The 26492-nt window shown below is 48.0% G+C and overlaps 1 protein-coding gene across 3 annotated transcripts in view; it reads right to left on the bottom strand.

Annotated features, from left to right (window-relative positions):
- LOC128697755 (QRFP-like peptide receptor) overlaps positions 1–26492 on the bottom strand; it is a 250823-nt gene that overhangs the window by 18978 nt on the left and 205353 nt on the right. For all 3 annotated transcript variants that reach the window (XR_011393938.1, XM_070099687.1, XM_070099688.1), the window contains exons 4-5: positions 19149–19272; positions 12189–12397 (exon numbers count right to left, since the gene is read on the bottom strand). Coding sequence is in view for 2 of the 3 variants with exons in the window: in XM_070099687.1 (XP_069955788.1) it covers positions 12189–12397; positions 19149–19272 (333 nt within the window). In the remaining variant the exon portion in view is untranslated. The remainder of the gene's footprint in view (positions 1–12188; positions 12398–19148; positions 19273–26492) is intronic.

Below are 26492 nucleotides of genomic sequence, written 5' to 3'. Positions count from 1 at the left end.
TCCACTCCTTCACCGGGAATCGAACCCGGACTCTCACCGTGTGAAGGGGTAGCTTTTGCCACCAGGTCACGGGTCTTAGAATATGTAATAAAATGTTTTCCTGAAATTGTAGCCGGGTAGAAACACTGGGTGTGTTTCCCTACACCTGTTGTCCTCGCTCACCTAGCAAGTAGGTACCTGGGAGTTAGTCGACTAGTGGGGGTCGCATCCCGGGGAAAAGATTGAAGGACCAAAAGGGAAATATGACAGACAGTCCTCGATGACCCACTGACTTTCTTGGGTTATCCTGGATGGCTAACTCACTGGGTTAAATATCCCAACAAAATCTTATCCTACCTGGAGTCTACCTGGAGAGTATTCCAGGGATAAACGCCCCCGCGGCCCGGTCCACGACCAGGCCTCCTGGTAGATCAGGGCCTGATCAACCAGGCTGTTACTGCTGGCCGCACATAGTCCAACGTACGAACCACAGCCCGGCTGATCCAGCACCGACTTTAAGTATCTGTCCAGCTCCCTCTTGACGGCAGCCAGGGGCCTATTGGTAATTCTCCTAATGAAGGGTGGGAGGCTGTTGAACAGTCTTGGGCCCCAGACACTTATGGTGTTTTCTTTTAGTGTACCAATAACGCCCCTACTTTCCATTGGGGTTATTTTGCACCGCATGCCCAGTCTTTTACTTTCGTAGGGAGTGATTGCTGTGTGCAGATTCGGGACCATTCCTTTTAGGATTTTCCAGGTGAAGATTATGATATATCTCTCTCGCCTGCATTCCAGCGAGTACAAGTCAAGTGTTTTCAAGCGTTCTTAGTAGTTGAGGTGTTTGAAAGAACTCACACTTGCAGTAAAGTTTCTCGGTACATTCTCTAGATCTGCAATTTCTCCTGCTTTGAATGGAGATGTAAATGTGCAGTAATATTCCATCCTAGAGAGAACAAGTGATTTGAAAAGGATCATCACTGGCTTGGCATCTCTTGTTTTGAACGTTCTCATTATCCATCCTATCACCTTCTTTTCAGTTGTGATCGTGGCACTGTTGTGATCCTTGAAAGTGAGATCCTCAGACATAACTACTCCCAGGTTCTGCACAATACCACTTCCAGGTTCCTCATATTACCACTCCCAGGTTCCTCACAATACCATTCCCAGGTTCCTCACATTACCACTCCCAGGTTCTTCACAGTACCATTCCCAGGTTCCTCACATTACCACTCCCAGGTTCCTCACATTACCACTCCCAGGTTCCTCACATTACCACTCCCAGGTTCCTCACATTACCATTCCCAGGTTCCTCACATTACCACTCCCAGGTTCCTCACATTATCACTCCCAGGTTCCTCACATTATCACTCCCAGGTTCCTCATATTACCACTTCCAGGTTCCTCACATTATCACTCCCAGGTTCCCCACATTACCACTCCCAGGTCCCTCACATTACCACTCCCAGGTTGCTCACAGTACCACTCCCAGGCCCTTCACATTACCACTCCCAGGTTCTTCACAGTACCATTCCCAGGTTCCTCACATTACCACTCCCAGGTTCCTCACATTACCACTCCCAGGTTCCTCACATTACCACTCCCAGGTTCCTCACATTACCATTCCCAGGTTCCTCACATTACCACTCCCAGGTTCCTCATATTACCACTTCCAGGTTCCTCACATTATCACTCCCAGGTTCCTCACATTATCACTTCCAGGTTCCCCACATTACCACTCCCAGGTTCCTCACATTACCACTCCCAGGTTGCTCACAGTACCACTCCCAGGCCCTTCACATTACCACTCCCAGGTTCCTCACATTACCACTCCCAGGTACTTCAAATTACCACTCCCAGGTCCTTCACATTACCACTCCCAGGTCCTTCAAATTACCACTCCCAGGTCATTCACATTACCACTTCCAGGTTCCTCACATTACCACTCCCAGGTTCCTCACATTACCACTCCCAGGTTCCTCAGATTACCACTCCCAGGTTCCTCACATTACCACTCCCAGGTTCCTTACATTACCACTCCCAGGTCCTTCACATTACCATTCCCAGGTTCCTCACATTACCACTCCGAGAATCCTCGCATTACCACTCCCAGGTCATTCACATTACTACTCCCAGGTTCCTCACATTACCACTCCCAGGTTCCTCACATTACCACTCCCAGGTCCTTCACATTACCACTCCCAGGTTCCTCACATTACCACTCCCAGGTCCCTCACATTACCACTCCCAGGTCCCTCACAGTACCACTCCCAGGTTCCTTACATTACCACTCCCAGGTTTCTCACATTACCACTCCCAGGTCCTTCACATTACCGCTCCCAGGTCCCTCACATTACCACTCCCAGGTCCCTCACATTACCACTCCCAGGTCCTTCACATTACCACTCCCAGGTCCCTCACATTACCACTCCCAGGTCCTTCACATTACCACTCCCAGGTCCCTCACATTACCACTCCCAGGTCCTTCACATTACCACTCCCAGGTCTCTCACATTACCACTCCCAGGTCCTTCACATTACGACTCCCAGGTCCCTCACATTACCACTCCCAGGTCCTTCACATTACCACTCCCAGGTCCTTCACATTACCACTCCCAGGTCCTTCACATTACCACTCCCAGGTCCTTCACATTACCACTCCCAGGTCCTTCACATTACCACTCCCAGGTCCTTCACATTACCACTCCCAGGTCCTTCACATTACCACTCCCAGGTCCTTCACATTACCACTCCCAGGTCCTTCACATTACCACTCCCAGGTCCTTCACATTACCACTCCCAGGTCCCTCACATTACCACTCCCAGGTCCTTCACATTACCACTCCCAGGTTCCTCACATTACCACTCCCAGGTCCTTCACATTACCACTCCCAGGTCCTTCACATTACCACTCCCAGGTCCTTCACATTACCACTCCCAGGTCCTTCACATTACCACTCCCAGGTCCTTCACATTACCACTCCCAGGTCCTTCACATTACCACTCCCAGGTCCCTCACATTACCACTCCCAGGTACTTCACATTACATTACACTCCCAGGTCCCTCACATTACCACTCCCAGGTCCTTCACATTACCACTCCCAGGTCCCTCACATTACCACTCCCAGGTCCTTCACATTACCACTCCCAGGTCACATTACACATTACATTACCACTCCCAGGTCCTTCACATTACCACTCCCAGGTCCTTCACATTACCACTCCCAGGTCCTTCACATTACCACTCCCAGGTCCTTCACATTACCACTCCCAGGTCCCTCACATTACCACTCCCAGGTCCTTCACATTACCACTCCCAGGTCCTTCACATTACCACTTCCAGGTCCGCCACATTCCACATTACATTACACTCCCAGGTCCTTCACACTACCTCTCCCAGGTCCCTCACATTACCACTCCCAGGTCCTTCACATTACCACTCCCAGGTCCTTCACATTACCACTCCCAGGTCCCTCACATTACCACTCCCAGGTCCTTCACATTACCACTCCCAGGTCCCTCACATTACCACTCCCAGGTCCTTCACATTACCACTCCCAGGTCCCTCACATAACCACTCCCAGGTCCTTCACATTACGACTCCCAGGTCCCTCACATTACCACTCCCAGGTCCTTCACATTACCACTCCCAGGTCCTTCACATTACCACTCCCAGGTCCTTCACATTACCACTCCCAGGTCCTTCACATTACCACTCCCAGGTCCTTCACATTACCACTCCCAGGTCCTTCACATTACCACTCCCAGGTCCTTCACATTACCACTCCCAGGTCCTTCACATTACCACTCCCAGGTCCTTCACATTACCACTCCCAGGTCCTTCACATTACCACTCCCAGGTCCCTCACATTACCACTCCCAGGTCCTTCACATTACCACTCCCAGGTCCCTCACATTACCACTCCCAGGTCCTTCACATTACCACTCCCAGGTCCTTCACATTACCACTCCCAGGTCCTTCACATTACCACTCCCAGGTCCTTCACATTACCACTCCCAGGTCCTTCACATTACCACTCCCAGGTCCTTCACATTACCACTCCCAGGTCCTTCACATTACCACTCCCAGGTCCCACTCCCAGGTTTCACACATTACCCACTCCCAGGTCCCTCACATTACCACTCCCAGGTCCTTCACATTACCACTCCCAGGTCCTTTACACTCCCATTACATTACCACTCCCAGGTCCTTCACATTACCACTCCCAGGTCCTTCACATTACCACTCCCAGGTCCTTCACATTACCACTCCCAGGTCCCTCACATTACCACTCCCAGGTCCTTCACATTACCACTCCCAGGTCCTTCACATTACCACTCCCAGGTCCTTCACATTACCACTCCCAGGTCCTTCACATTACCACTCCCAGGTCCTTCACATTACCACTCCCAGGTCCTTCACCACTTACCACTCCCAGGTCCTTCACATTACCACTCCCAGGTCCTTCACATTACCACTCCCAGGTCCTTCACATTACCACTCCCAGGTCCTTCACATTACCACTCCCAGGTCCTTCACATTACCACTCCCAGGTCCTTCATATTACCACATTACCACTCCCAGGTCCTTCACATTACCTCAGGTCCCTCACATTACATTACCACTCCCAGGTCCTTCGCATTATCACTTCCAGGTCCTTCACATTACCACTCCCAGGCTCCTCACATTACCACTCCCAGGTTCCTCACATTACCACTCCCAGGTCCTTCACATTACCACTCCCAGGTCCTTCACATTACCACTCCCAGGTCCCTCACATTACCACTCCCAGGTCCTTCACATTACCACTCCCAGGTCCTTCACATTACCACTCCCAGGTCCTTCACATTACCACTCCCAGGTCCTTCACATTACCACTCCCAGGTCCTTCACATTACCACTCCCAGGTCCTTCACATTACCACTCCCAGGTCCTTCACATTACCACTCCCAGGTCCTTCACATTACCACTCCCAGGTCCTTCACATTACCACTCCCAGGTCCCTCACATTACCACTCCCAGGTCCTTCACATTACCACTCCCAGGTCCCTCACATTACCACTCCCAGGTCCCTCACATTACCACTCCCAGGTCCCTCACATTACCACTCCCAGGTCCCTCACATTACCACTCCCAGGTCCATCACATTACCACTCTCAGGTCCTTCACATTACCACTCCCAGGTCCCCCACATTACCACTCCCAGGTCCTTCAGAGTACCACTCCCAGGTCCCTTACATTACCACTCCCAGGTCCCTCACATTACCACTCCCAGGTCCCTCACATTACCACTCCCAGGTCCTTCACATTACCACTCCCAGGTCCTTCACATTACCACTCCCAGGTCCTTCACATTACCACTCCCAGGTCCCTCACATTACCACTCCCAGGTCCTTCACATTACCACTCCCAGGTCCCTTTCATTACCACTCCCAGGTCCCTCGCATTACCTCTCCCAGGTCCCTTACATTACCACTCCCAGGTCCTTTACATTATCACTCCCAGGTCCTTCACATTACCACTCCCAGATTCCTCACATTACCACTCCCAGGTCCCTCACATTACCACTCCCAGGTCCTTCACATTACCACTCCCAGGTCCCTCACATTACCACTCCCAGGTCCCTTGCATTATCACTCCCAGGTCCCTTACATTACCACTCCCAGGTCCTTCACATTACCACTCCCAGGTCCTTCACATTACCACTCCCAGGTCCCTCACATTACCACTCCCAGGTCCCTCACATTACCACTCCCAGGTCCTTCACATTACCACTCCCAGGTCCCTCACATTACCACTCCCAGGTCCTTCACATTACCACTCCCAGGTCCCTCACATTACCACTCCCAGGTCCTTCACATTACCACTCCCAGGTCCCTCACATTACCACTCCCAGGTCCCTCACATTACCACTCCCAGGTCCTTCACATTACCACTCCCAGGTCAATTACATTACCACTCCCAGGTCCTTCACATTACCACTCCCAGGTCCCTCACATTACCACTCCCAGGTCCCTCACATTACCACTCCCAGGTCCCTCACATTACCACTCCCAGGTCCCTCACATTACCACTCCCAGGTCCCTCACATTACCACTCCCAGGTCCTTCACATTACCACTCCCAGGTCCTTCACATTACCACTCCCAGGTCCCTCACATTACCACTCCCAGGTCCCTCACATTACCACTCCCAGGTCCCTCACATTACCACTCCCAGGTCCCTCACATTAGCATTCCCAGGTCCCTCACATTACCACTCCCAGGTCCCTCACATTACCACTCCCAGGTCCTTCACATTACCACTCCCAGGTCCTTCACATTACCACCCCAGGTCCCTCACATTACCACCCCCAGGTCCCTCACATTACCACTCCCAGGTCCCTCACATTACCACCCCCAGGTCCCTCACATTACCACTCCCAGGTTCCTTACATTACCACTCCCAGGTCCCTCACAGTACCACTCCCAGGTCCCTCACATTACCACCTCCAGGTCCCTCACATTACCACCCCCAGGTCCCTCACATTACCACTCCCAGTTCCCTCACATTACCACCCCCAGGTCCCTCACATTATCACTCCCAGGTTCCTTACATTACCACTCCCAGGTCCCTCACAGTACCACTCCCAGGTTCCTTACATTACCACTCCCAGGTCCCTCACATTACCACTCCCAGGTTCCTTACATTACCACTCCCAGGTCCTTCACATTACCACTCCCAGGTCCTTCACATTACCACTCCCAGGTCCTTCACATTACCACTCCCAGGTTCCTTACATTACCACTCCCAGGTTCCTTACATTACCACCCCCAGGTCCCTCACATTACCACTCCCAGGTCCCTCACATTACCACTCCCAGGTCCCTCACATTACCACTCCCAGGTCCTTCAGTCAAATCACATATTACTCGGGTCCCTCACATTACCACTCCCAGGTCCCTCACATTACCATTCCCAGGTCCCTCACATTACCACTCCCAGGTCCCTCACATTACCACTCCCAGGTCCCTCACATTACCACTCCCAGGTCGCTCACAGTACCACTCCCAGGTCCCTCACATTACCACTCCCAGGTCCCTCACATTACCACTCCCAGGTCCTTCACATTACCACTCCCAGGTTCCTCACATTACCACTCCCAGGTCCCTCACATTACCACTCCCAGGTCCTTCACATTACCACTCCCAGGTCCTTCACATTACCACTCCCAGGTCCCTTGCATTATCACTCCCAGGTCCCTTACATTACCACTCCCAGGTCCTTCACATTACCACTCCCAGGTCCTTCGCATTACCACTCCCAGGTCCCTCACATTACCACTCCCAGGTCCCTCACATTACCACTCCCAGGTCCTTCACATTACCACTCCCAGGTCCCTCACATTACCACTCCCAGGACCTTCCCATTACCACTCCCAGGTCCCTCACATTACCACTCCCAGGTCCCTCACATTACCACTCCCAGGTCCCTCACATTACCACTCCCAGGTCCCTCACATTACCACTCCCAGGTCCCTCACATTACCACTCCCAGGTCCCTAACATTACCACTCCCATGTCCTTCACATTACCACTCCCAGGTCCCTCACATTACCACTCCCAGGTCCCTCACATTACCACTCCCAGGTCCCTCACATTACCACTCCCAGGTCCCTTACATTACCACTCCCAGGTCCTTCACATTACCACTCCCAGGTCCCTTACATTACCACTCCCAGGTCCTTCACATTACCACTCCCAGGTCCCTCACATTACCACTCCCATGTCCCTCACATTACCACTCCCAGGTCCCTCACATTACCACTCCCAGGTCCCTCACATTAGCATTCCCAGGTCCGTCACATTACCACCCCCAGGTCCCTCACATTACCACTCCCAGGTCCCTCACATTACCACCCCAGGTCCCTCACATTACCACCCCCAGGTCCCTCACATTACCACTCCCAGGTCCCTCACATTACCACCCCCAGGTCCCTCACATTACCACTCCCAGGTTCCTTACATTACCACTCCCAGGTCCCTCACAGTACCACTCCCAGGTCCCTCACATTACCACCCCCAGGTCCCTCACATTACCACCCCCAGGTCCCTCACATTACCACTCCCAGGTCCCTCACATTACCACCCCCTGGTCCCTCACATTATCACTCCCAGGTTCCTTACATTACCACTCCCAGGTCCCTCACAGTTCCACTCCCAGGTTCCTTACATTACCACTCCCAGGTCCCTCACATTACCACTCCCAGGTTCCTTACATTACCACTCCCAGGTCCTTCACATTACCACTCCCAGGTCCTTCACATTACCACTCCCAGGTCCTTCACATTACCACTCCCATGTTCCTTACATTACCACCCCCAGGTACATTACCACCCCCAGGTACATTACCACCCCCAGGTACATTACCACCCCCAGGTACATTACCACCCCCAGGTACTTCAGTCAAATCACATATTACTCGGGTCCCTCACATTACCACTCCCAGGTCCCTCACATTACCATTCCCAGGTCCCTCACATTACCACTCCCAGGTCCCTCACATTACCACTCCCAGGTCCCTCACATTACCACTCCCAGGTCGCTCACAGTACCACTCCCAGGTCCGTCACATTACCACTCCCAGGTCCCTCACATTACCACTCCCAGGTCCTTCACATTACCACTCCCAGGTTCCTCACATTACCACTCCCAGGTCCCTCACATTACCACTCCCAGGTCCCTCACATTACCACTCCCAGGTCCTTCACATTACCACTCCCAGGTTCCTCACATTACCACTCCCAGGTCCCTCACATTACCACTCCCAGGTCCTTCACATTGCCACTCCCAGGTTTCTCACATTACCACCCCAGGTACATTACCACCCCCAGGTCCCTCACATTACCACTCCCAGGTCCCTCACATTACCACCCCCAGGTCCCTCACATTACCACTCCCAGGTTCCTTACATTACCACTCCCAGGTCCCTCACAGTACCACTCCCAGGTCCCTCACATTACCACCCCCAGGTCCCTCACATTACCACCCCCATTTCCCTCACATTACCACTCCCAGTTCCCTCACATTACCACCCCCAGGTCCCTCACATTATCACTCCCAGGTTCCTTACATTACCACTCCCAGGTCCCCCACAGTACCACTCCCAGGTTCCTTACATTACCACTCCCAGGTCCCTCAAATTACCACTCCCAGGTTCCTTACATTACCACCCCCAGGTACATTACCACCCCCAGGTACATTACCACCCCCAGGTACATTACCACCCCCAGGTACATTACCACCCCAGGTACATTACCACCCCCAGGTACATTACCACCCCCAGGTACATTACCACCCCCAGGTACATTACCACCCCCAGGTACTTCAGTCAAATCACATATTACTCGGGTCCCTCACATTACCACTCCCAGGTCCCTCACATTACCATTCCCAGGTCCCTCACATTACCACTCCCAGGTCCCTCACATTACCACTCCCAGGTCCCTCACATTACCACTCCCAGGTCGCTCACAGTACCACTCCCAGGTCCCTCACATTACCACTCCCAGGTCCCTCACATTACCACTCCCAGGTCCTTCAAATTACCACTCCCAGGTTCCTCACATTACCACTCCCAGGTCCCTCACATTACCACTCCCAGGTCCTTCACATTACCACTCCCAGGTCCTTCACATTACCACTCCCAGGTCCCTTGCATTATCACTCCCAGGTCCCTTACATTACCACTCCCAGGTCCTTCACATTACCACTCCCAGGTCCTTCGCATTACCACTCCCAGGTCCCTCACATTACCACTCCCAGGTCCCTCACATTACCACTCCCAGGTCCTTCACATTACCACTCCCAGGTCCCTCACATTACCACTCCCACGTCCTTACCATTACCACTCCCAGGTCCCTCACATTACCACTCCCAGGTCCCTCACATTACCACTCCCAGGTCCCTCACATTACCACTCCCAGGTCCCTCACATTACCACTCCCAGGTCCCTCACATTACCACTCCCAGGTCCCTTACATTACCACTCCCATGTCCTTCACATTACCACTCCCAGGTCCCTCACATTACCACTCCCAGGTCCCTCACATTACCACTCCCAGGTCCCTCACATTACCACTCCCAGGTCCCTCACATTACCACTCCCAGGTCCCTCACATTACCACTCCCATGTCCCTCACATTACCACTCCCAGGTCCCTCACATTACCACTCCCAGGTCCCTCACATTAGCATTCCCAGGTCCCTCACATTACCACTCCCCGGTCCCTCACATTACCACTCCCAGGTCCTTCACATTACCACTCCCAGGTCCTTCACATTACCACCCCAGGTCCCTCACATTACCACCCCCAGGTCCCTCACATTACCACTCCCAGGTCCCTCACATTACCACCCCCAGGTCCCTCACATTACCACTCCCAGGTTCCTTACATTACCACTCCCAGGTCCCTCACAGTACCACTCCCAGGTGCCTCACATTACCACCCCCAGGTACATTACCACCCCCAGGTCCCTCACATTACCACTCCCAGGTCCCTCACATTACCACTTCCTGGTCCCTCACATTATCACTCCCAGGTTCCTTACATTACCACTCCCAGGTCCCTCACAGTTCCACTCCCAGGTTCCTTACATTACCACTCCCAGGTCCCTCACATTACCACTCACAGGTTCCTTATATTACCACTCCCAGGTCCGCCACATTACCACTCCCAGGTCCTTCACATTACCACTCCCAGGTCCTTCAGATTACCACTCCCATGTTCCTTACATTACCACCCCCAGGTACATTACCACCCCCAGGTACATTACCACCCCCAGGTACATTACCACCCCCAGGTCCCTCACATTACCACTCCCTGGTCCTTCAGTCAAATCACATATTACTCGGGTCCCTCACATTACCACTCCCAGGTCCCTCACATTACCATTCCCAGGTCCCTCACATTACCACTCCCAGGTCCCTCACATTACCACTCCCAGGTCCCTCACATTACCACTCCCAGGTCGCTCACAGTACCACTCCCAGGTCCCTCACATTACCACTCCCAGGTCCCTCACATTACCACTCCCAGGTCCTTCACATTACCACTCCCAGGTTCCTCACATTACCACTCCCAGGTTCCTCACATTACCACTCCCAGGTCCTTCACATTACCACTCCCAGGTCCTTCACATTACCACTCCCAGGTCCTTCACATTACCACTCCCAGGTCCTTCACATTACCACTCCCAGGTTCCTTACATTACCACCCTCAGTTACATTACCACCCCCAGGTACATTACCACCCCCAGGTACATTACCACCCCCAGGGTCCTGACATTACCACTCTCAGGGTCCTGACATTACCACCCCCAGGTCCTTCACATTACCACTCCCAGGTTCCTCACATTACCACTCCCAGGTCCCTCACATTACCACTCCCAGGTCCCTCACATTACCACTCCCAGGTCCCTCACATTACCACTCCCAGGTCCTTCACATTACCACTCCCTGGTCTCTCACATTACCACTCCCAGGTCCCTCACATTACCACTCCCAGGTCCCTCACATTACCACTCCCAGGTCCCTCACATTACCACTCCCAGGTCCTTCACATTACCACTCCCTGGTCCCTCACATTACCACTCCCAGGTCCCTCACATTACCACTCCCAGGTCCCTCACATTACCACTCCCAGGTCCCTCACATTACCACTCCCAGGTCCCTCACATTACCACTCCCAGGTCCCTCACATTACCACTCCCAGGTCCCTCACATTACCACTCCCAGGTCCTTCACATTACCACTCCCAGGTCCTTCACATTACCACTCCCAGGTCCCTCACATTACCACTCCCAGGTCCCTCACATTACCACTCCCAGGTCCCTCACATTACCACTCCCAGGTCCCTCACATTACCACTCCCAGGTCCCTCACATTACCACTCCCAGGTCCTTCACATTACCACTCCCAGGTCCCTCACATTACCACTCCCAGGTCCCTCACATTACCACTCCCAGGTCCCTCACATTACCACTCCCAGGTCCCTCACATTACCACTCCCAGGTCCCTCACATTACCACTCCCAGGTCCCTCACATTACCACTCCCAGGTCCCTCACATTACCACTCCCAGGTCCCTATATCTTAAACTATAAACCATCCAGTGTAACTTCAGTGTAGTCTATAAGGATAAACATCTGTATCTTACACACCAGCCAACACTTACATCTGTCCCTTGCCCGTGATGGAGCGCCTCTGCACCATCATGTGGATTATGGCGTTACTGATGGCAGCGTAGGCAGCGGCCATGACGCCAGCTGGCACCAGCAGCACCAGCACCAACATGTAAGTCTCGTAGCTCCTCCATAACAGTGGTGAGTCGAAGTCTCTCACGCACCAGTACGCCCTCACCCGCACACCCACCTCCATGTGTACCTGTGAGGAGAGTCACACAGTCACACATACACGGGGTTACTTACACTGGGTTACGCGCATGGTGTGGTGGAACAATAGTATGAATTAGAGGGGCGAGTACATACCACAGATGTCAATTATTTTTCAAGAATTATTATGTATTCAAACGAGTTAAATGTGTATTGAACCGAGTACTGAAAACTGTGTGTGTGTGTGTGTGTATGTGTGTGTATGTGAGTGGGGGGGGTTTGTGTGCGTGTGTGTGTGTGTGTGTGTGTGTGTGTGTGTGTGTGTGTGTGTGTGTGTGTGTGTGTGTGTGTGTGTGTGTGTGTGTGCGTGTGTGTGTGCGTGCGTGCTTGCGTGTGCGTATGTGTGCTGTGCGTGCATGCTTGTATTCACCTAATTGTGGCCGCAGAGGTCGATTCATAGCTCCTGTGTGTGTGGAGGCTCAATCCTCCGTCCTCTTATCTCCAGACACGCACACACACACACACACACACACACACACACACACACACACACACACACACACACACACTCGTGGAGGAGTCACGCGGTTTGAGCTCGTGTTTTGGTGGTAATTTCTGACTGTGCTGTAAGGAATAGAGTGTGGGATATAGGCGTGTGCACGCATAAGAGTGCATATAATCACTTAAGCCCCGAAAAAAGGAAATATAAGTGATCACAGAAAAGAAAAAAAAGGAAATATTGGCTGAGTGTTTAGTGAGGGCCGTTGGAAGGGTGAACGGTTGTGTCAGGCCTAAATAGTGTTGCCATAATAACGCTGTGGGGTATTTTGAAGAATAAGTGCGACTCAAGACCAGGGAGATAAGAGATGTGTATAGATGTGTCAGTAAATACAGTGAGTGAGTGAAAAAATTAGATGAGCTAGAGACTATAGTGCATACAGGAAGTTAGTGGAAAAATTACTGAGAAGCATCAAACTTCTTCAACTTCTGGGACAGGACAGACCCGCAACGTTACTCCACTGCCAGCCGTAAGTAATATTCACCTAGTTTGAGTTGCATGGGGTCAATAGTACCTGTCTCTAGCTGGAATTGGGGGTCACTCTCCTCGAGCTATCAGAATTAGAATAAGCAGCATTTACTGGCATTTAATAAAATTTAGAGGTGGCGGCATATAGGCGAAGCCTAGTGTATTTATTTTTGAACGTAATTTTAAACGCATAAGACAGTACAGTGGGAACCAAGAGATCGGGTACATGTGCAATACATATGAAGTACATACGTGGGAAATAAGGACTGTTTACATAAACATATGCATACACAGTAGGTGAGAACAGGCTCTGCTATTAGGCACTTGAATAGCTATAGCACACACACACACACACACACACACACACACACACACACACACACACACACACACACACACACACACACACACACACACATATACAGGATTTCACACCTTCCTGTGAAGTGACCCTCTAACCCTTCCTTTCCCCCCCTGTTTCTCTCCCTCTCCTCTCCTCTCTCTTCCTCCTCCTCTCTCTCTCTCTCTCTCTCTCTCTCTCTCTCTCTCTCTCTCCCTTTCTCTCATACTCTCTCTCTTCCTCTCTCTCTTCCTCTCTCTCTTCCTCTCTCTCTTCCTCTCTCTCTCTTCCTCTCTCTCTCTCCCTCTCCCTCTCTCTCATCCTCTCTTCCCCTCTTACTCTCTCTCTCTCTTCCTCTTCTCTCTCTCTCTCTCTCTCTCTCTCTCTCTCTTCCTTTGTCACTCCCCCCTCTCTCTTACCTTTTCCCTCTCTCTCACTTTCTCCCCCCTTTTCCCTTCTTTTCCCCTCCTTCTACCCCCTTCTCTCTCTTTCTCCCTCTCTCTCACTCTCTCCCCCTTTTTCTTTTTCTCTTTCTCTCTCTCACTAAAAAAAAAAAAAAAAAAAAATGGTTTGGACTCGCAGGAATCAGGGATCAGATGACAATGGTACTGGTAGGGAGGAATGGATGGAGGAGCAGTGGAGAAGGATGGAGCAAGAATGGGAGAGAAAATTAGGAGAGCTTTCTGAAAAAATGGAGAAAGAGCTCACTGTGAAATGGGAAAAGAGGTTGGAGAAGGAGACGAAGAATTGGGAGGCACAAGTCGAAACTGCAGTAGCCAGGGTAAAGGTCCTAGAATTTGAGGTAAAGAGGCTGAAGCAAGTCTCAGGGGTATTGACCAGAGAAGACACCATACGAAGCTGAGAGGCTGAACAGGAAGGAAGGAGATATAAATTATGCTAAGGTCATATCAGCGTGCAAAGAAGGGCCAGGGAGCAGAAGGGAAGAGCAGATGGGTGCAGATGGAGAGGGAGATAGGCCGAATGCTGAGGCACAACCATGCTACCAAGAGCCACTGGAAAAATCAAGGGAGAAAATGACCACATACAGACAGGAATCAGAGTCACAGAGGGAGAGGCAATGGGAGGAGGAAAGGGCAAAATCAGTGTTTATCCATGGGCTTCGGGAGATAGAGGAAAGGACACACACTGAAAGACGGCAGGAAGAAAGAAAGGAGATTGAGAAAATCATCACGGAAATAGGGGGAGAAGACATGGACGAGATTGTAAATTTTCAGAGAATAGGGGGGTACTTGAAGGGGAGAAACCAACCGATCAAGCTGATTCTCAGGACAGAAACAGTGCGGAACAGGATCCTCCAAGAGAAACCACGGTTGAAAAGCTCGGAAGAGTACAAGAAGGTGTTCCTAGACAGAGACAGAACACAAACAGAGAGACAGCAGCTGAGGGAGAGGACAAAAAAGCGAAAGGAGCTAGGAAATGAGACAAGGATGGAACCAGCAGAGGTCAGTCAGAGCAGAACAGAGCAGCAAGGGCAAGCACACACACAACTATCCTCAGAACCCCACAACCTATCACACAATCCCAACACACAATACAATCCATACCCACAGCTTCCACCCAACCCCCAACCATAGAATCCCACAGTATGCTACCAGGTCTCCCACCCCCACAGGCCCCCCAAACCACAGTGTTGGAAAGGAAACTGAAGGTATGGTACACAAACGCTGATGGAATAACAAATAAGTGAGAGGAGTGGCATGAAAGAGTCAAAGAGGCATCACCAGACATCACAGCGATCACAGAAACCAAGCTTACAGGTATGATAACAGATGCCATCTTTCCAACGGGATACCAGATCCTGAGGAAAGACAGAAGGAACAGGGGGGGGTGGAGGAGTGGCATTGCTGATCAAACACCGATGGAATTTTGATGAGCTGGAGAGAGGAGACAGCGGATAAGAAAGTGATTGTAAAGCGGGAACGCTTCACTCTGGAGGTCCCAAGATGATAATTGCAGTGATGTATAACTCACCATAGAACAGCAGGAGGCCAAGGCAAGAGTATGACGAGAGCAATAGAGCGATGGTTGACACACTGGCTGCAGTGGCCAGAAGAGCTCATGCATGCAGGGCAAAGCTCCTGATCATGGGCGACTTTAACCACAAGGAGATCGAATGGGAGAACTTGGAGCCACATGGAGGCCAAGATACATGGAGGGCTAAGATGATGGAGGTGGTACTGGAAAACTTCATGTACCAACACGTAAGGGACACTACAAGAGAGAGAGGAAAGGATGAACCAGCAAGACTGGACATAGTATTCACCTTGAGTAGTGCAGATATTGAGGACATCACATATGAAAGACCCCTTGGCGCCAGCAATCATGTGGTTTTGAGCTTCGAATACACAGTAGAGCTACAAGTGGAGGGGTAAGCAGGAAGGCCAGGACAAATGAAACCAAACTACATGAAAGGGGACTACACAGGAATGAGGAACTTCCTGAATGAGGTTCAGTGGGAGAGAGAACTGGCAGGAAAGCCAGTTAATGAGATGATGGAATATGTAGCAACAATGTGCAAGGAGGCTGAGGAGAGGTTTGTACCCAAGGGTAACAGGAATAATGAAAAAGCCAGGATGAGCCCATGGTTCACCCAAAGATGCAAGGAGGCAAAAACCAAGTGTGCTAGGGAATGGAAGAAATATAGAAGGCAAAGGACCCAGGAGAATAAGGAGAGCAGTCGTAGAGCCAGAAACGAATATGCACAGATAAGAAGGGAGGCCCAACGTCAATATGAAAACGACATAGCAGCAAAAGCCAAATCTGACCCGAAGCTGTTATACAGCCACATCAGGAAGAAAACAACAGTCAAGGACCAGGTAATCAGGCTAAGGAAGGAAGGAGGAGAGACAACAAGAAATGACAGTGAAGTATGTGAGGAACTCAACAAGAGATTCAAAGAAGTGTTCACAGAGGAGACAGAAGGGGCTCCAGAAAGACGGAGAGGTGGTGTACACCACCATGTGCTGGACACAGTACACACAACCGAGGAAGAAGTGAAGAGGCTTCTGAGTGAGCTAGATACCTCAAAGGCAATGGGGCCAGATAACATCTCTCCATGGGCCCTGAGAGAGGGAGCAGAGGCGCTATGTGTACCCCTAACAACAATATTCAATACATCTATCGAAACAGGGAGATTGCCTGAGGCATGGAAGACAGCAAATGTGGTCCCAATCTTTAAAAGGGGAGACAGACATGAAGCACTAAACTACAGACCAGTGTCACTGACATGTATAGCATGCAAAATCATGGAAAAGATTGTCAGGAGAAGAATGGTGGAACATCTAGAAAGGAATGATCTCATCACCAGCAGACAACATGGTTTCAGAGAGGGGAAATCCTGTGTCACAAACCTACTGGAGTTCTATGACATGGTGACAGCAGTAAGACAAGAGAGAGAGAGGGGTGGGTGGATTGCATTTTCTTGGACTGCAAGAAGGCGTTTGACACAGTACCACACAAGAGATTAGTGCAAAAACTGAAGGACCAAGCAGGGATAACAAGGAAGGCACTGCAATGGATCAGGGAATACTTGTCAGGAAGACAGCAGCGAGTAATGGTACGTGGCGAGGTGTCAGAGTGGGCACCTGTGACCAGCGGGGTCCCACAGGGGTCAGTCCTAGAACCAGTGCTGTTTCTGGTATTTGTGAACGACATGACGGAAGGAAAAAACTCCGAGGTGTCCCTGTTTGCAGATGACGTGAAGTTGATGAGAAGAGTTCATTCGATCGAAGACCAGGTAGAAATACAAAGGGATCTGGACAGGCTGCAGACCTGGTCCAGCAACTGGCTCCTGGAGTTCAATCCCACCAAGTGCAAAGTCATGAGGATTGGGGAAGGGCAAAGAAGACCGCAGACGGAGTACAGTCTAGGGGGCCAGAGACTACAAACATCACTCAAGGAAAAAGATCTTGGGGTGAGTATAGCACCAGGCACATCTCCTGAAGCGCACATCAACCAAATAACTGCTGCAGCATATGGGCGCCTGGCAAACCTCAGAACAGCATTCCGACATCTTAATAAGGAATCGTTCAGGACCATGTACACCGTGTACGTTAGGCCCATATTGGAGTATGCGGCACCAGTCTGGAACCCACACCTAGCCAAGCATGTAAAGAAGCTAGAGAAAGTGCAAAGGTTTGCAACAAGACTAGTCCCAGAGTTAAGAGGTATGTCCTATGAGGAGAGGTTAAGGGAAATCAACCTGACGACACTGGAGGACAGGAGAGATAGGGGGGACATGATAACGACTTACAAAATACTGAGAGAAATTGACAATGTGGACAAAGACAGGATGTTCCAGAGACTGGACACAGCAACACGGGGACACAGTTGGAAGCTGAAGACACAGATGAATCACAGGGATGTTAGGAAGTATTTCTTCAGCCACAGAGTAGTCAGGAAGTGGAATAGTTTGGGAAGCGATGTAGTGGAGGCAGGAACCATACATAGCTTTAAGCAGAGGTACGATAAAGCTCATGGTTCAGGGAGAGTGACCTAGTAGCGACCAGTGAAGAGGCTTGGACTCGACCCCTGCAACCTCAACTAGGTGAGTACAACTAGGTGAGTACACGTTAGGAAGTATTTCTTCAGTCATAGAGTTGTCAGCAAGTGGAATAGCCTAGCAAGTGAAGTAGTGGAGGCAGGAACCATACATAGTTTTAAGAAGAGGTATGACAAAGCTCAGGAAGCAGAGAGAGAGAGGATCCAGTAGCGATCAGTGAAGAGGCGGGGCCAGGAGCTGAGTCTCGACCCCTGCAACCACAATTAGGTGAGTACAATTAGGTGAGTACACATTTACGTCAGGCCCATACTGGAGTATGCAGCACCAGTTTGGAATCCACACCTAGTCAAGCACGTCAAGAAATTAAAGAAAGTGCAAAGGTTTGCAACAAGACTAGTCCCAGAGCTACGGGGATTGTCCTACAAAGAAAGGTTGAGGGAAATCGGCCTGACGACACTGGAGGACAGGAGGGTCAAGGGAGACATGATAACGACATATAAAATACTGCGCGGAATAGACAAGGTGGACAAAGACGGGATGTTCCAGAGAAGGGACACAGACACAAGAGGTCACAATTGGAAGTTGAAGACTCAGATGAATCAAAGGGATGTTAGGAAGTACTTCTTCAGTCACAGAGTTGTCAGGAAGTGGAATAGTTTGGGAAGCGATGTAGTGGAGGCAGGTACCATACATAGCTTTAAGAAGAGGTATGATAGAGCTCATGGAGTATAGAGGGAGTGGACATAGTGGCGACCTGTGAAGAGACGGGATCACCATCTGTGAATCGATCCCTGCAACCACAATTAGTCGAGTACACACACACATACGACCTAAATACACTCACCCAGTAGCACTGTACGACCCACCTTTGTTTAGCGCCCTTAGAAACACTGCAGGTGAGTGGTAGTACTAACCTGGAGCAGGAGGACAGGACAAGCCAGGACCAGGGAACACAGCCATATCGCAGCACAGAGGCGACGAGCCTGGGATATGGTACATCGGTACTGCGCTCTCATGGGGTACACGATGGCATAGTACCTGTACCCCAAAATATAAATCAGTCGTAAATTAAAAACTGAATATCATTGTATACATATATATATATATATATATATATATATATATATATATATATATATATATATATATATATATATATATATATATATATATATATATATATATATATATATATATATATATATATATGGAGGGATATGTGTATCTTTATATGTGTATGCTTCTGGACTGTTGTATTCTGAGCACCTCTGCAAAAACAGTGATAATGTGTGAGTGTGGTGAAAGTGTTGAATGATGATGAAAGTATTTTCTTTTTGGGGATTTTCTTTCTTTTTTTTTTTTGGGTCACCCTGCCTCGGTGGGAGACGGCCGACTTGTTGAGAAAAAAAAAAAAAAAAAAATATATATATATATATATATATATATATATATATATATATATATATATATATATATATATATATATATATATATATATATATATATATATATATATATATAAAGAAAATAGTTACATTTCACTGCACTTCTCATTGTCGCTAACGGTATTTGATATGTTATTAGACTGACTTTTACTTAAGAGGGAAGGAATGAGGATAGGTAATCATGTAATTCTTGTGAGGTAGTGATCTAGGCTGAGAGTTTCTCTACTCATTGACTGTTCGTGCACACCTTACTATGAATATTGTAATAAATATAGTCTTATCTATAGAAAGGAACTATGCATGCTCTCTACCTAGGGACTGACAGAGAGCATGCATAGTTACTTTGTATAAAGGCAAAGGGGATAAAAGAGAGTGCAAAAATTATAGGGGGATAAGTCTGTTGAGTGTACCTGGTAAAGTGTATGGTAGAGTTATTATTGAAAGAACTTAAAAGTAAGACGGAGAGTAGGATAACAGATGAATAAGGAGGCTTTAGGAAAGGTAGGGGGTGTGTGGACCAAGTGTTTACAGTGAAACATATAAGTGAACAGTATTTAGATAAGGCTGAAGAGGTTTTTGTGGCATTTATGGATTTGGAAAAGGCATATAACAAGGTGGATAGGGAAGCAATGTGGCAGATGTTGCAGGTGTATGGTATAGGAGGTAGGTTACTGAAAGCAGTGAAGAGTTTTTACGAGGATAGTGAGACTCAGGTTAGAGTATGTAAGAGAGAGGGAAATTATTTCCCAGAAAAAGTAGGCCTTAGACAAGGATGTGTGATGTCACCGTGGTTGTTTAATATATTTATAGATGGGGTTGTAAGAGAAGTAAATGCGAGGGTATTGACAAGAGGTGTGGAGTTAAAAGATAAAGAATCAAATAAATAACAAAAAAGGCACAATACCGTGACTGGAACGATACACAAATAACCCGCACATAAAAGAGAGAAGCTTACGACGACGTTTCGGTCCGACTTGGACCACCGCTCAGATACAGGTTTTTCCTTTTCCGTTTACCGTAAACCTATGCACAGTGGCATGTACATTCACTACTTTTCCTATCATGCTTCCCCTGTCAAGAAAAGTGTTCTTATCTCCCTCTTTTTCCGTGCCCTCCGCATCTGTGATCCTCAGTTCCTTCCAGCAGAAATTTCCACTCTTCATAATTCGTTCTCCCGTCTTGGCTACCCTTCCCATTTCATAGACTCTGCCCTCTCACGTGCTAAACGCAATTTCTTCTCTCCCAAACTCTCTACTCATGGGAACTCTTCTATCCTCTGCCTTCCCTACATTTCCGGTCTTTCTAATCTCAACAATTCTCTCCGTCTCTTAGACATCAAGCTTACCTTCCGCCAGACTAACACTCTTCGCACTAATCTCGTTCATACCTCTCCTCCCTCTACAGATGTTCCTGGTGTCTACTTTATTTCTTGCTCCTCCTGTCCTCTTCAATACTTCGGAGAAACTGGTCGATCTCTTTCTGACAGACTTAGGGAGCACAAAAATAGTGTTAGGCTTGCCGACATTAACAATGCTCTTTTCTGTCACGTCAGAGATCATAGCCATCCTATTGACTGGTCTTCTGCTAAAACTGTCTTCCCTACTTCCAACTCGAACAGTCGCCGTTTAGTTGAATCCTCTCTAATACACAACTTTCCTTGTATGAACCTTAGCCCTGGCTTCGTCTCTGTAGATGCCTTCCTCTCCCACTACATTGTAAAATGCTCCAAACTTCAGAACACCCGTGACTTAACCTGAATCCTCATTTCTTCTTCTTCTTCTTCTTCTTCTTCTTCTTCTTCCCCTTTCCTCTCTCCTTTTCTCCTCTGGGTTGTCTTTCTCTCTCCTGTCTCGTGTTTCTGTTCCTTCTTCATTTATTTTATTTCACCACTTCCCCTTTCACGCACCCCGGTGCGCTTGCTCTCCCTCTGTGGGTTTCTAGCTCTCTTGCAGTGCTCCCCTTCCTTTGTATTTGACTGGCTCGTCTTCCTTATTTCCCACTTCTACCACTACCACTACCACTACCTCTTCTTCTTCTACTACAACTACTGATGAAATTAAGACACATGTGCGGCGTCTGGTTGTCTTTGTTGTGGACGTTTCGCCATCCAGTGGCTGGCTGGATGGCGAAACGTCTACGGTGGGGATGCCCGGGTGTTGTGCATGTGTCATTTCATCCTGTCGGTATTATATACAATTCTTGTACTACTACTACTACTACTACTACCTCCATCTCTTCCTGCCTATATATAGCCGTCCTGCTCCACCTCTGTTAGTGTGACTTTGTCAATGGTCCAAGTCGGACCGAAACGTCGTCGTAAGCTTCTCTCTTTTATGTGCGGGTTATTTGTGTATAAAGAATCAAACACAAAGTGGGAGTTGTCACAGTTGCTCTTTGTTGATGACACTGTGCTTTTGGGAGATTCTGAAGAGAAGTTGCAGAGGTTGGTGGATGAATTTGGTAGGGTATGTAAAAGAAGAAAATTAAAAGTGAATATTGGAAAGAGTAAGGTGATGAGGATAACAAAAAGATTAGGTAACGAAATATTGGATATCAGGTTGGAGGGAGAGAGTATGGAGGAGGTGAATGTATTCAGATATTTGGGAGTGGACGTGTTGGCGGATGGGTCTATGAAGGATGAGATGAATCATAGAATTGATGAGGGGAAAAGGGTGAGCGGTTCACTTAGGAGTCTGTGGAGACAAAGAACTTTGTCCATGAAAGCAAAGAGGGGAATGTATGAGAGTATAGTTGTACCAACACTCCTGTATGTATGTGAAGCATGGGTGATGAATGTTGCAACGAGGAGGAGGCTGGAGGCAGTGGAGATGTCATGTCTGAGGGCAATGTGTGGTGTGAATATAATGCAGAGAATTCGTAGTTTGGAAATTAGGAGGTGTGGGATTACCAAAACTTTTATCCAGAGGGCTGAGGAGGGGTTGTTGAAGTGGTTCGGATATGTAGAGAAAATGGAACAAAACAGAATGACTTCGAGAGTGTGTAAATCTGTAGTGGAGGGAAGGCGGGGTAGGGGGCTGCCTAGGTAGGGTTGGAGGGAGGGGGTAAAGGAGGTTTTGTGTGCGAGGGGCTTGGACTTCCAGTAAGCATGCGTGAGCGTATTCGATAGGAGTGAATGGAGACAAATGGTTTTTAATAATTGACGTGCTATTGGAGTGTGAGCAAAGTAACATTTATGAAGGGGTTCAGGGAAACCTGCAGGCCGGACTTGAGTCCTGGAGATGGGAAGTACAGTGCCTGCACTCTGAAGGAGGGGTGTTAATGTTGCAGTTTAAAAACTGTAGTGTACTGAGAGTTTACTCTCATCTCATTTTAGGTATTAAAGTGTTCTTGACTGTGAATAGAGGTGGAAAATAAGGAGACAGAGGTGTCAAATAGGGAGACAGAAGTCTTAAACAGGGAGACAGAGGTGTTAAATAGGGAGACAGAAGTATTAAATAGGGAGACAGAGGTGTTAAATAGGGAGACAGAGGTGTCATATAGGGAGACAAAAATGTTAAATAGGGAGGCAGAGGTGTCAAATAGGGAGACAGTGTTAAATAGGGAGAGAGAAGTGTTAAAGGAGAGACAGAAGTGTTAAATAGGGAAATAGGTGTCAAATAGGGAGAAAGAAGTGTTAATAGGGAGGCAGAAGTGTTAAATAGGGAGACAGAAGTGTTAAATAGGGAGACAGAAGTGCTAAATAGGGAGACAGAGGTGTCAAATAGGGAGACAATAGAAGCAGTGGAGAGGTAAACGTTATGTAATAAGTCTAATCACCCTTGAAGTAGTCTTGAACGTGCAGTCGATACGCCTTAAACCCACTTAACCAACCAATCAGGACACTACTAACACTGGCTACTTAACCAACCAATCAGGACACTACTAACACTGGCCACTTAACCAACCAATCAGGACACTACTAACACTGGCTACTTAACCAACCAATCAGGACACTACTAACACTGGCTACTTAACCAACCAATCAGGACACTACTAACACTGGCTACTTAACCAACCAATCAGGACACTACTAACACTGGCTACTTAACCAACCAATCAGGACACTACTAACACTGGCTACTTAACCAACCAATCAGGACACTACTAACACTGGCTACTTAACCAACCAATCAGGACACTACTAACACTGGCTACTTAACCAACCAATCAGGACACTACTAACACTGGCTACTTAACCAACCAATCAGGACACTACTAACACTGGCTACTTAACCAACCAATCAGGACACTACTAACACTGGCTACTTAACCAACCAATCAGGACACTAGTAACACTGGCTACTTAACCAACCAATCAGGACACTACTAACACTGGCTACTTAACCAACCAATCAGGACACTACTAACACTGGCTCCTTAACCAACCAATCAGGACACTACTAACACTGGCTACTTAACCAACCAATCAGAACACTACTAACACTGGCTACTTAACCAACCAATCAGGACACTACTAACACTGGCTACTTAACCAACCAATCAGGACACTACTAACACTGGCTGATAAAATTCCATTTCTCCCGAAGAGCAAAATACCAACAGTCATAAACCACTAAAACTCGTCCATCTCAAATCTCATTCAGGGAGCCGAGCATCCGGGATAAGCATCTAATCTGCCTCTGAGTTACAGGATCCACTAAAATAGGTTTTATAACCAGAGGGAAGAGGATCACCACAACTCAGCTCCTTGAAATTTATACTGGACTTTCTAGCTCTCTCTTTCTGACTCTTTCTCTCTGCCTCTATCTATCTCTCTCTCTCTCTCTCTCTCTCTCTCTCTCTCTCTCTCTCTCTCTCTCTCTCTCTCTCTCTCTCTCTCTCTCTCTCTCTCTCTCTCAGGTAAGTCATTGAAATAATTCAACTCTTTTTTTTTCTGAATGGGGGTGGGGGTGGGGGTGTTGGGTGGGGGTGGGGGTGGGGTGGGGGGTTTGGTGGTGGATGGGGGTTAGGAATAAAAAAGGAAAGAAATGGCTGAAAAATTCCTCAATTCTTTTTCTATGTGTGTTATATGAACACTTTTGTTCATGCAACAAAAACAGGACAAAACAATAGATAAATCATGTTAAAAATGCTAGGAAAACTAGACAAATAATATATATATATATATATATATATATATATATATATATATATATATATATATATATATATATATATATATATATATATATATATATATATTCGAATCCTCGATACTTTTATACGACACCCTCGTAGCCTGTCAAAATTCAAGACGCCTTAAACCACTTAACCATCAATGTCACAAACATCAGGTGCCCAGCAGCACTGGACACGTCACTCCTGATGCGGACACATCCGTGACTGTGGCAAACTGAACACTAATTTCATTCCCCTCTCTTTTTGAATACCAGTTACACGAGTCGTTTACATATTAATGCATAAACAAACCACTTGTTCGCTTCGGTAATTATAATTATAATCATGGGGGAGGGCTAAACCCGTAGGATTATACAGCGCACGTGGGGGCAGGGGATAGAAGGTATTCAGGCTCAATTCAGGGAACCGGAGCACAGATCCAATTCCCTAGATCAAGAGCCCCTCACCAGCATCAAGGAACCTCCCTTGAGGGGTCACTTCGGTAAATGGTACAAAGTGTATGACTTCCTAGAGTATGTAGGAAGTTATGAACGTTTATTGTACCATTGACCAAAGAGAACAAGTCGTTCGTGGATGTATTAATGTGGAAACTGCATTAATATAGGAACACAAATGGCTAGTGGAATTTTATTAGGTTTTTTCATAATAATAATAATTTTTATTTTTTACAAATACATGATACAACTTATACAGACCATAGCTGACATTAGTGACATACTATAAAGCCCCTGGTTATGTAGAGCATTTCGGGCAGCTTATGTTATTTTTGTCCCCAGGATGCCACTCACAACAGTCAGCTAACACCCAGGTACCTACTTACTGCTAGGCGAACAGGAGAAGCAGGTGTAAGGAAACATGCCTAACGTTTCCACCCATGCCAGGGATCGAACCATAGACCTCGAATGTAAGAGCTGAGTGAGCTATCAAAGGAGCTACGGGACATTTCTTGGTACAGTGGATAATGCGCTGGCAGACTAGTTTTAAAGAACCGGTTTATAACTGTGCATAAAACAGGACAACAAGTGTATTACTGAGGTACAATATGTACTGTAGGTTAATTTGAGTACGTATATTGATTTCCAGTCTATAACCTGAATTAACTCAATGTGAAAAAATTTTTAGCGTCAGAAAAATGGGAATATAATTGTTAACGAGCTGGTAACAGTTGAACAGCGAATGTATATATATCATTTGTGCAATGTATTTGGTGCTTTAATAAACAATGCCTGAGAAAATATATATATTTTTGGAAAATATTCAAGTATTTTTGAGTATTCTTGATGAACTATCGAGAATTAACAAGCATTTATTTACGTGGACTGTACAATTGTGCAAAGTAATTGATTTCCAAATATACGAGGTCTGAGAAACTGTATATAACTTCTGTAATAAAATCCTGACGTGCTAAGTCTTTTCTGACGTTATATATGGAATCATTATACTCCATCATTATATTAATGGCGTACAATGTCGCGTCGTTGATGTCTAAGACATATGAAGCAATTTGGTATCTTTATCGCCTGCTCAACAAGTTTCTTCAGTTTAGATATATTTTACATATTGGAGACAATAGAAAGTAGTGCAGAGGTAGAACAGTCTCTCAGCCTTGAAGAAATTGTACATGTGAGGGAGACTACAGAGGAGAACACTACCAAGACTAAGGGACTGATCACT

The sequence above is a fragment of the Cherax quadricarinatus genome, chromosome 68 (assembly GCF_038502225.1).
Source record: "Cherax quadricarinatus isolate ZL_2023a chromosome 68, ASM3850222v1, whole genome shotgun sequence".
NCBI lineage: Eukaryota > Metazoa > Arthropoda > Malacostraca > Decapoda > Parastacidae > Cherax > Cherax quadricarinatus.
This window is presented reverse-complemented; position numbering and strand designations above follow the sequence as displayed.